This window comes from Heterodontus francisci, chromosome 43 (genome assembly GCF_036365525.1).
Source record: "Heterodontus francisci isolate sHetFra1 chromosome 43, sHetFra1.hap1, whole genome shotgun sequence".
In the NCBI taxonomy this organism is placed as follows: domain Eukaryota; kingdom Metazoa; phylum Chordata; class Chondrichthyes; order Heterodontiformes; family Heterodontidae; genus Heterodontus; species Heterodontus francisci.
Genome location: NC_090413.1, coordinates 28,470,363 through 28,482,623, shown reverse-complemented (window position 1 = coordinate 28,482,623; position 12,261 = coordinate 28,470,363). Strand labels below are relative to the sequence as shown.

Sequence of the window (12,261 nt, the reverse complement as noted above, 5' to 3'; positions counted from 1 at the left end):
CACCCCAAGTTAATATAATTCTTCATTTCAAAGTTAGGCATTGGAATTAAAATGTACACAAAGATGACAAAACCTCCGAAGAGAAATTACACACCTGATTTTCTCAGCAATCTTGCAGCATTTGATTTAAATATAGTTTGGAAGTCTGTAACCAAGGTGAGACACATCACTGCAATTAGCGAGCCCCCCCGGGATGTTACAGTTCTAATTTTCACTTCACTTTATACAAGCAGTTGGCTTCAAACAAAAAGAGGGGAAAACCTCCCTAATGGCTTACAGGTAAAGACATCAGCTGAGTCAGGAAGATCATTGTTTCAATACCTGGTCTGGTCTGCCCTGTCTGAGGGCAATGGTCGGGAGAAAGGGGTGTCTGGTTCTTGATCCCCCATTGCTATTCAGTAACCCTTGTTGGAAGTAGGGATCAGGCTGTGAAATCCTCCACAGCTAAATAGTTTGCCTGCAATCACCAATACAATTTGACTGAAGAGTGGGAAGGGTTGCGGGAAACTATATTTACCTTAGCAATGAGTCCATGTTTGGGGGCAGTGGACAAAGAGGTGCAAAACACCAGTAGGTGGAAGCAAGGAAACAAAATTCTACAGAGAACGCCACCCTACAGCTAATGCTCGGCTCCTCCTACCACCCAAGTGCAAGCATTGACACTTACATAGGTCATGAAGACAGCCAGCCCTCTCAGCCGATGGTGGCAGCCCTAACCATCCTGGAATTTCCCCCTGATGTCATGAATACTGAAACAGTTGTGTCATTGATCAAAGCCAAAAGTGGTACAAGTTAGGTGTGAGTTAGACTGGTGTGCCCGAGTCAGGCTGAGCTCAGTGGAAAACGCTCCAGCACAGACCCCCACACACTGTGAATGTGATTACTGATGCAGCATTTCAGATAGTATTGAAGCAACAAGGACTCTGGGAGTGCAACCCTGCTGTGAGAATTTTGAAAGAAGTGATTCAATTAGTATATTGAGGAAGAACTTACAATTGCTGCTGCAGCTTAGAACATCTCTCAAATATCTCAAAGTGCTTCTTGTACAATAATTACACTGTGCAATGACAGTGGTTATGTGGGTAAATATGGCAGCATTTTGCATATAAGGTCCCATAAACAGCAATGAGACGTTAGATCTGTTTTGGTGTCATTAGTTAGGGGAGGAATGTTGGCCAGGACACCAGAAGAATTCCCTGCACTTCTTCGAATGGTGCCCTGGGATCTTGAACATCCACCTGAACCACAAGAACAGGAGGTCATGAGAGTAGATTGGGGGAGGGGGTAATTAAACAATGCCTGGCAGACAAAACGGAAAATCAAACAACAATCATTTCTCAGTTATAAACAGCCTGTTCAAGACAGAAAAAGCAATCCATTTTTACATCTGCATGGATTGAGATTCAAGAGCAGAACTAATTCACATTAGGGCAGGTGACAAAAAACACCCAGTAAATTGGTGAGAGGAGGGCAGAGTTGGATCTACCAGAGTATTCAAGCATTACTAACTCTCAGACAGCTTGGCTTCAATAAGCGTGGAGTGTTTGCACATCTTCTGACAGTCTAACCCAGTGACTCCAATGAAAACAAAACCCCCCCATGACTGGGTGTGGCCATGGAAATAATTGCAAGGTAATCAGAAAAGCAGGTTAATAACGCACAGTTACGGTCATTAGCAAAATAGTCAATGTCTATACATTTGAGTTTGTTTTGGAAGATCGGAAGTGACTAATTTTACAATGCATTCAGAACTGACTGTGCGCTCTCAATCCTTCCTGCCAGTTCTGCAATCTGATTAACTCTGAATTTACAATGTATTACACACCCCGCCAAAACCGCACCCATTAGTGAACTGCAGCGGGAGCGGCTAAAGATGTCACAGCTCCATCACTAACTTTCCAGTTAAAGTAAAGATGCACAGCAGAATCACAGAAAGATGGACCATGGAAACTTAAATAGTTTTCCTTATCTTTCTGTTACTGTGCAAATTTTTTAAAAAAGTAACATAAAATGAATTCTCTAAAAGTGCTGTAATGTTTAAATTGCTGTGCAAACACCACCTCTCCCCTCTAAAAGAAAACAATTTGAGAATATATATGTTAATTGACTGGCCACCATGTTCCAATGATGGTTTTGTCCAGTGTTTTGTGCTGGGGGACTGAAATGCAGCAATTAATAGGCTTAATGAACTCAACCCACACAGGTAAATATTGACATTAATATAAAGGCTCTTCAACAGCAATGCTAAAGACTACGCATCAGGTGGCTGCGGGGATGGTGAGAGCAGTCGCACTCAGAGGTGACAGTGAGAGTACTCTGCACTCTTCACAAATCAGCTTTCACCGAGGCATTGTTAAACTAGAACATCTCCAATGTATGGATCACAATGTCTTGAGCATTTCCTGCTCCTGTTGACACCCCTCCATCCTTGCAAGTCGCTTCTGAGTGTGCTACTCTGGTTCCTGACTCTAAAAAGCTCACTTATTTCAGCCAGGCAATATCTGGCTTTCACAGGTTTCTCATTGCATACAGGCACTATGGTGTTATAGACTCTTCCAAGTAAAGCCATCAATTATAATTTAACAGTAACAGTCCATTAATAGCAAAGCTATCAGATTTTGCACTCCAACATCTACACTAGCCAGACTGGACCAAGGGATATAGATTCAATCATCACCAGGTCTAGAGCAAATTAAGCCAATCTATCATACACACAAAACACATTTAAAGGTTGCTAGTCACAAATTACATATGTGTGACATTCTTTATCTGCTGCAAACACAAAATAGCTACACTGAAGGAAAAAGGGGTGATTCAGCAATCTGTCTGGCAATGTTCTCAAGTTTCCTAACAGCATTCTAAAATTTCCAGTGAAGCTCCGTACTGCCGGTCACATCAGATTCTGTTTGCAAGGATATACTGGGCAGCGTGCAAAACCAACAGCAACAAGTGAATTTCAAGAGCCTTCAAACCTAAAATTGCTGCATTGAGATTCCCTGCCAAAAATGAAAAAGGATTTAAAAATAAGGTTTCCTGGTTTAACTTTGGGGTCAGTTTGGTACTTTTCACACTTCTACAGTGACCTGAGGGGAAGCCATCAGTCCAATGATCCCAGATCAGTTACCACCCCTTTAAAGTTACATGGGTTCAGGAAATCCTACCAACATCCTAGCAGATAGTTACAAGTGCAAAAATTGAGAATGCTACACTACCCTGCAACAAATCCCCTCCTGGGGGGATTGGGAAGGATGTAGTCAGACATGAGGAAATAAATAGTTATGCTTCAGATCAAGAGCTTATTCTGAAACACAATCAACCGAATCTCCAAATACAGGAGTTGGAACGTATAAAATAAATAACACAACCTAAGTAATTATGCAATTAGCTGGCTCTTATCTGTTTGATCAATTAGTTAAGAAAGATGGCACTCTGGGGTGTCATTCAGATTAGTTGTCCTGCTTCAAGCTTCTGCAGCCAGCACTGATCAGCTGGCAGTAACAGCGTTGCAGGTTTGGGTTAGGTAGCAGTGCTGGAGTCACAAGTCACACAGGGATCAGACCATCCCTTGCAGTCATCTCACGTTCAGAGATTGTAGGTCGTCAGGTACAGCATAGGTAGTGTAGATCAAAGCTCTTTCTTATCCCAATGTTCTGCCTGAACACACACACCTCAGAAGAGAGCCCCTCCAACACTGGTCTCTTTTCCGTTTTCCACACCAACATCCTTTGGCCTGAGTGAGATTTTAGTGTCAAATTAGGGGTAGTTCTATGCTGTTCACTAGTGTCCAGTTTAAAACTGTCCACACTCCTTTCCTGTAGAATGCTTATCGGCAGCAGTCACTTCTGTCCCACCACTTTGAGATAAATTTGAATGCAGGTCCCAGAGGGAAAGAGACTGCATCAGGAGCACTTGATTAAAAAGGTCACAGTGCAAGACAGCTGCTTGTGTGTGGATTTAGCACTGAGGTAGCACTAGTTTTTAATGATAGTATTTTTACTGATCTTCTTTCTCTTGCTCAATATTGTACTTCTGATCTCAGCACTACTTCATGTTTGAATTTAAAAAGAATCCATAAAGTGACAAATCAAAATAGTTTATGTTAGTCCCAATCTTTTCAAACTAAATTTTTTGCTCCTCCTTTCCCCACCTGAAGGTGCAGTTTTCAGAGGCACCAAAAATATTCAGGTCACAACACTGGCAATTTATCTTTAGACAGAATGTTCTGGGCAAGTCAGGAGGAGTCTTAGAAGAGAAATTCCAAAGGAGTGTTGTAGGCCCACCAATCTGCACTGTGGAGAGACAGGGTACAGATTTACACTCACACAAGTGACTATTCTGAATCGAGTTACTGCGGGTTGCACCAACTGTACATGTGAAAGGAAAATCACATAGGAGTCATCCTCACCGTTGGGCTGATGTGCTGTACCTCCCAGGGGTGAAATGTTGGAATAAGAAACATGCAAATTAAAAGGTCCTTGATTCTATGCTGAATGTGTCAATTATCCAAGGGAGCTGTGAGACCATACAATTAGCCTCAGTGACCCTAGGCCTGGGGAAGAGGGGGAGCGAGTCAGGATTCCCAGCCTTGACTGTAACCTAGTCTCCTGGAATTATACATGATCAGCTGAGGGCAGAATCAGACTCAGCTCCAATTCCCCACCCACAACACCCACCCAAGGAACTAACTTCCTGCCACTCACTTTTCAGGCTCATACTAAAGACTGGGCGAGTTATGAGCGGCCGCTGTCACCTGCAGACTCCTACCCCAGTATAAGTCACCGCCTCACCCGACACAACCCAGCAACCCGTGGGCCTTTGTGTCACCCATAACATATTTTATTTCAAACCAGTGTTGGTCAGCTTGCAATCATCAAACTCCCAAATAATCTGCACAAACAGATCTACAATAGACATGTGCAGCACCAGTACTGCTACAAGGGAAAGAAACTTCAACTGGACGATGCTTGGTCAGGAAGGAAGAGAGCTAACACCAGTGTCAAAATAAAAGCCACCCATAGAGGAGGTTGTGTATCATTATGACACCACTCCTTCATGGAAAGGCCACAGAATATAAATAAAGGAACACTCCGAGAGGCTCCCAGTTTATTCGCTGCTGAAATATAGCAGGCACAGATATCTAGTTTGAGTCCATTTGCTCATCACAGAAAGACAAATTCATCAGTGCTGTTCTGCTTTGACTTCCCTGGTCTTCCAGACTTGGAGATTAGCACAGTTTTATCCGGTTTGCGAATGCAGAGCTCATCCAGACCATAATCCTGAGCACAGCCCCCTGCAAAGGTGAAAATAGGGTACTTCTCTTTCGAAGATGAGGAGCCCAATACCTAAAGGAAAAAGTAAATTACATCAGATCACAAACTTCCCCCCATAACCTGAATCAAACTCTCTGAAAAAGTTATTGATTCAGGGTCAATGACTCATTTAAAAGGAGCTGTATCAACAGTTAATGAGGAGGAGATTTGAGGGTTAGAGAGGTATTTACAACACTGGTGATTTTTTTTAAAGTAAGGTACAGGGAGGAACTTACTGTTCATTAAAGCTGGGGACCAGCAGCTGTTGGGATAACTTCCATGACAACAATCAGACACTAACTCTGGATGCATCGACCAAATCAACAGATGGTGGTGAATTCCCACATAGTGGCTCAATGCAACTGGGGATTTGCTAGACGTTTTCCGATGAGGAAGGCCATTCAGCCCATCTTAATTCATCTGTTCAGAAAAACTCTGCAGTCTCTCAATTGCTACACCTAGCTGTTTTGTAATACCTCCTGGGTTTTGACCTCAAGCATGCTGCTAGGGAGTCCACTCCAACTGTTCTCCAACCGATGAATCTATTCGGATAATGCAACCTTCCACAACAGCACTTTAGACATTCCTTCCTTTTTCCTCAACCGAGGATTCCCCCCCACTGTGGTTGACAGGGCCCTCAACCGTGTCCGACTCGTTTCCCGCACTTCTGCCCTCACCCCTTCCCCTCCCTCCCAGAACCGTGACTGGTTCCCCTTGCCCTCACTTTCCACCCCACCACCTTCCACAACCAAAGGATCATCCTCCGCCATTTCCGCCACCTCCGGTGTGATACCACCACCAAACACCTCTTCCCTTCCCCTCCTCTGTCAGCATTCCGAAAGGATTGTTCCCTCCGCAACACCCTGGTACACTCTTCCATCACCCCTGACACCTCGTCCCCTTCCCATGGCACCTTCCCATGCATTCGCAGGTGGTGTAATACCTGCCCTTTTACCTCCACTCTCCAAGGCCCCAAACACTCCTTTCAGGTGAAGCAGAGATTTACTTGTACTTCCTTCAATTTAGTATACTGTATTCACTGCTCACAATGTGGTCACCTCTACATTGGGGAGACCAAACGCAGACTGGGTGACCATTTGGCGGAACACCTCCGCTCAGTCCGAAAGCATGACCCTGAGCTTCTGGTCGTTTGCCATTTCAACAACCCCCTGCTCTCATACCAGCATTTCTGTCTTTGGCCTGCTCCAGTGTTCCAGTGAACATCAATGCAAGCTCGAAGAGCAGCACCTGATCTTTCAATTAGGCACTCTATAGCCTTGTGGATTGAACACTGAGTTCAATAAGTTCAGAGCATGACTAGCCTTTTTCATATTTTTTATTTTATTTAATTTCTTTTTAATATGTGCCTGTTTTTCATGTAGACAAAGCTGCTCATTATTCCACTATTAACACTCTCTCTGGACTAATGCTTTGTCTTTCACCACAAGAATTAACACGCTCTTTGCCTTTGTCCCAAGACAGCTTTGTTATTTAATATATTTATTGTTATATATTATATTTGTTCTTTCATCTGACCTGCGCTCTGCCCTTTCACACACCTCCCCTTTTGTTCTCTTTCCCACCACCCCGCCCAACCCACTTCTCTTGCTTAAAATCCAATTCTTTTCTAACCTTTGCCAGTTCTGATGAAAGGTCACAGACCAGAAACGTTAACTCTGCTTCTCTCTCCACAGATGCTGCCAGACCTGCTGAGTATTTCCAGCATTTTCTGTTTTTATTTCACTCCAACTGTTGATCACTTTGAGCAAAGAAGCACCTCTTGATTTCAAAACTAAAGTTACATTTTACTAGTTTGAACCTGTGTCCCTGTCCAAATCTCAGATTAATTTATGGTATTTTAGATTAACCTTTTTTCATACTACCTATCCCTATATAAAGATCTCTCAGACACTCAATTTCCACGTTCTCTAGTCTTACCTCACATCCCAGATCTGTGACACTAGGACCAGCCCAATGTCTCTTCTCTGCTCTGCAATTCCTCCAGAACTTGAATATCTCCCTTGTTTCTCAGTGACCAGAACTGCACTCAGCTCACCATGCAGTCTGACCAGAGCCCCATACAGTTTGATTGCCACTTTCTCCGACATGTGCCGGACTGTTGTGGTTTTGTAGCTCAACATCCTAATGATTTTGTTTATTGCTGCTCTGCATTGGTTGGATATGTTGAATGTTGCCTATACTAAAGCTCCTCGGTCTCTTTTGGCTTCAAGCTTTACTATTTCCACCACATGCATGCAGTATGTGTGCGCGTTGCTCATTTACCCTTCCAATGTACGGCACTCACTTTGCTGCAATAAATTTCACCTGCCACTGTTCTGTCCAGTTACATATCTTGTTTAATCCATTCAGTATTTTCTGGGATGCCTCCTTTTGATACTATACCAAACTTGGAGGGGCAGTGGTAATAAATTTATATTGACTTTATAAATCCATGTCACTGATGAACCAGTCGCGATTACAACACAGAGCGCTGAGCCTTCCCAATCAATACTCCTCTCCACCCCACCCCAACATATCTCCTTCAACAATACCTACTGTTTTCTACCCTACAGCCAATTTGCCCTGACACCCCACAGCTTTGAGCTTAACCAATAGCCTTTTGTGTGGAACTTTATTAAATGCCACAGACTGATTCTGTAAGCCCATCACACTCTCCAGCAATACGAGCAGTGGAGTTATCTTTGTAAAGTGGGTTTTGTCTTGTGTGCCAGACTGATCTGGTGCACCAATGGACTGGAACACCATGGGTTTAAACATCAGGAGACATCTCCGGCATATGAGAGCAAGAAACACAGAAACAAACATGCTGAAGTTTATTTTCAGTTCTATATATTTGTATGTCATTTAGTTACTGTTGCAGCATCTGGCATGTTTAATTTCCTCACATACAATTTCAAACAGCAATAAAGAACATGGAACAGATGCTGCTCAGATTGAAGTGACACTCACCATTGTGACATTTTTACACAAGTTTTCAAAATCCTCCTTAGTCTTTGCATAAAACCCTATGGTACAGCTGGGATCCATCTTACTGAAGGACAGTTTTCTTGGAGACATGCAATGAAAAGACTGTGAAATAAACAAATCAGCTATTAATAAAGAGCTCCCTTTTCAAGCGAAATACTTCACCCTCCCCCCTAACCCTATTCCAAGCCTGTCAATCAGCTGGATGATGAGGTTCGCAATAACATCTGGAGTGTATGGACATCAGGCAAGAACAAGATTGGGTCACCTGCGATGCCCATATAGGTGAACAGCCTGTTGGCATTAGCTCACATGAATGATGAACACTTAGGTGAGGTTCTGGAGGGAACCCACCTCCTGTGGAACCGCATCGCAGCAAGAAATCAATGTCTTCAGGAGGGGAGGGAAAAATAAATCTTTTATTTAAAATAGAAATCCAAGTTTTATTGCCACCTTATTAGGGAGCTAGGTAGCAGATTAAAAAGCAGGACCTCAAAGGTTGTAATCTCTGGATTACTCCCAGTGCCACGTGCTAGTGAGTACAGGAATAGGAGGATACAGCAGAATGCGTGGCTGAGGAGGTGGTGCAGGAGGGAGGGCTTTAGTTTCCTGGATCACTGGGTCTGTTTCTGGCAAAGGTGGGACCTGTACAAGTTGGATGGGTTGCACCTGAACTGGACCAACATCCTTGCTAGTGTTGTTGGGGGGGTGGTTAAACTAATTTGGCAGGGGGTGGGATACAGAGTGGAGTTACAGTAGGGGGTGATGCACAGTCAAATACAGAAGAGAAACTGAGTCAGTCTGGAAGGCAGAGTAAATACAGACCTGTTAAGGCACAAGTGAAAAATGCAATGCTGGATTGCATCTATTTTAATGCAAGGAGTCTTACTAGTAAGGCAGATGAATTGAGGGCATCGATTAGCACATGGCATTATGATATTACTATCAGAGAGACATGGTTGAGGGAGGGGCAGGACTGGCAGCTGAATATTCCAGGGTATAGAATCTTCAGGCATGACAGGGGAGGGGGTAAAAGAGGAGGTGGCATTGCACTGTTGATCAAGGAGTCAATTACTGCAGTAAGGAGGGATGATATCTTAGAAGGTTCCTCAAATGAGGCCATATGGGTAGAACTTAAAAACAAAAAGGGGGCAATCACTTGGCTGGGAGTGTACTACAGGCTGCCAAACAGTCAGGGAGAGATAGAGGAGCAGATATGTAGGAAAATCTCAGAGAGGTGTAAAAATAATAGGGTGGTAATAGTAGGGGATTTCAACTTCCCCAATATTAACTGGGATAGTGCAAAAGGCTTAAAGGGGGCGGAATTCTTAAAATGCATTCAGGAGAGCTTTTTGAGCCAGTACGTAGATAGTCCTACAAGAGATGGGGTACTATTGGGCCTAATCCTAGGGAATGAAGCCGGACAAGTGGTAGAAGTGTCAGTGGGGGAACATTTCAGGGATAGTGACCATAACTCTGTAAGATTTAAGGTAGTTATGGAAAAGGACAAAGATGGACCGAAAATAAAAGTACTGAATTGGGGGAAGGACGATTTTATGATGATAAAACAGGATCTGGCCAAAGTGGACTGGGATCAGCTACTTGTAGAAAAGTCTACATCAGATCAGTGGGAGTCATTCAAAGAGGAAATTGTGAGAGTTCAGGGCCAACATGTACCCATTAAGGTGAAGGGTAGGACCAACAAGTCCAGGGAACCCTGGATGTCAAGGGATATAGAGGATTGGATCAGTAAAAAAAAAGGCGGCTTATGGCAGATTCAGAGTGCTGAAAACAGTGGAGGCACTAAAGGAGTATAGAAAGTGTAGGGGGTACTTAAAAAATTAGGAGAGCGAAGAGGGGACATGAAAGAACACTGGCGGGCAAGATAAAGGCGTTTAATAAGTATATTAAGGGCAAGAGAATAACCAGAGAAAGAGTCGGGCCCATTAGGAACGAAAGTGGCAATGTGTGTGTGGAGCCGGAGGACATAGGTGAGGTTTTAAATGACTACTTTTCATCTGTGTTCACGGTGGAGAAGGACAATGTAGGTGTAGAGATCAGGGAGGGGGACTGTGATACACTTGAACATATTAGCATTGAAAGGGAGGAAGTACTAGCTGTTTTAGGGGGCTTAAAAGTGGATAAATCCCTAGGCCCAGATGAGATGTATCCCAGGCTGTTATGTGAGGCACAGGAGGAGATAGCAGGGCCTCTGACACAAATTTTCAAATCCTCTCCGGCCACAGGAGAGATATCAGAGGTTGGAGGACCATTATTTAAGAAAGGTAGCAGGGATAAACCAGGTAATTACAGGCTGGTGAGTCTAACATATTCAGGGAAAATATTGGATAAAATTCTGAGGGACAGGATTAATCTCCACTTGAAGAGGCAGGGATTAATCAGGGATAATCAGCATGGCTTGGGGGAGATCGTGTCTGACTAACTTGATTGAATTTTTTGAGGTGGTGATGAAACGTGTTGATGAGGGTAAAGCAGTTGATGTAGTCTATATGGACTGCAGTAAGGCTTTTGATAATGTCCTGCATGGGAGATTGGTTAAGAAGGTGAGAGCCCATGGGATCCAGGGCAATTTGGCAAATGGATCCAAAATTGGCTTAGTGGCAGGAGGCAGAGAGTAATGGTCGAGGGTTGTTTTTGCATTTGGAAGCCTGTGACCAGTGGTGTACTGCAGGGATCGGTGCTGGGACCCTTGATGTTTGTAGTGTACATTAATGATTTAGACATGAATATAGGAGGTATGGTCAGTAAGTTCGCAGATGACACGAAAATTGGTGGTGTCGTAAATAGTGAGGAGGAAAGCCTTCGATTACAGGACGATATAGATAGGCTGGTAAGATGGGCAGAGCTGTGGCAAATGGAATTTAATCCTGAGAAGTGTGAGGTGATGTATTTTGGGAGGACTAACAAGGCAAGGGAATATACAATGGATGGTAGGACCCTAGGAAGTACAGAGGGTCAGAGGGACCTTGGTGTACTTGTCCATAGATCACTGAAGGCAGCAGCACAGGTAGATAAGGTGGTTAGGAAGGCATATGGGATACTTGCCTTTATTAGCCAAGGCACAGAATATAAGAGCAGGGAGGTTATGATGGAGCTGTATAAAACACTAGTTAGGCCACAGCTGGAGTACTGTGTACAGTTCTGGGCACCACACTATAGGAAGGATGTGATTGCACTGGAAAGGGTGTAGAGGAGATTAACCATGATGTGGCCTGGGCTGGAGCATTTCAGCTATGAAGAGACTGAAAAGGCTAGGGTTGTTTTCCTTAGAGCAGAGAAGGGTGAGGGAGGGACATGACTGAGGTATACAAAATTTTGAGGGGCATTGATAGGTTAGATAGGAAAAAACTTTTTTCCCTTAGCGGAGGGGTCAATATCCAGGGGGCATAGATTCAAGGTAAGGTGCAGGAAGTTCAGAGGGGATTTGAGGCAAACATTTTTCACCCAGACGGTGTTTGGAATCTGGAACACACTGCTTGAAGAGGTGGTAGAGGCAGGATCCCTCACAACATTGAAGAAGTATTTAGAAGAGCACTTGAAACACCATAGCATACAAGGCTATGGGCCATGTGCTGGAAAATGGGATTAGAATAGTTAGGTGCTTGATGGCCGGCACAGACACAATGGGCCGAAGGGCTTGTTTCTGTGCTGTATAACTATGACTCTATGACCTTTGAACCAGTATATTGTGAGAGACTAATCTACATATAATATTTTTAGAAATTGGCCTGTGTTATTCAGTACCCTCTTCTCCAAACCACCAGCACTGCCTCTTGAATCTGGTCAATCAGCCTTGAAGAGATTTAGGAGAGAACTCTGACTGGTACATAAAGTATCAAGAGGGGGAACAAAATATTTATAAAATCAGTACATGGTTGCAGTCTGAATTAGCAGTCTGTGGGCAGATAGGAAGGAGAGAATATTCTTTAAGAGGTCTCCTCCTACC

At 43.7% G+C, this 12,261-nt stretch overlaps 1 protein-coding gene across 3 annotated transcripts in view; it reads right to left on the bottom strand.

The window, feature by feature from the left end:
* LOC137355779 (cysteine protease atg4da-like) overlaps window positions 1-12,261 on the bottom strand; it is a 28,807-nt gene continuing 16,546 nt past the window's right edge. For all 3 annotated transcript variants that reach the window (XM_068021283.1, XM_068021285.1, XM_068021284.1), the window contains 2 exons: window positions 8,280-8,399; window positions 1-5,342 (listed from right to left, as the gene is read on the bottom strand). In XM_068021283.1, coding sequence (XP_067877384.1) covers window positions 5,160-5,342; window positions 8,280-8,399 — 303 coding nt within the window. In that variant the 3' untranslated portion in view covers window positions 1-5,159. The remainder of the gene's footprint in view (window positions 5,343-8,279; window positions 8,400-12,261) is intronic.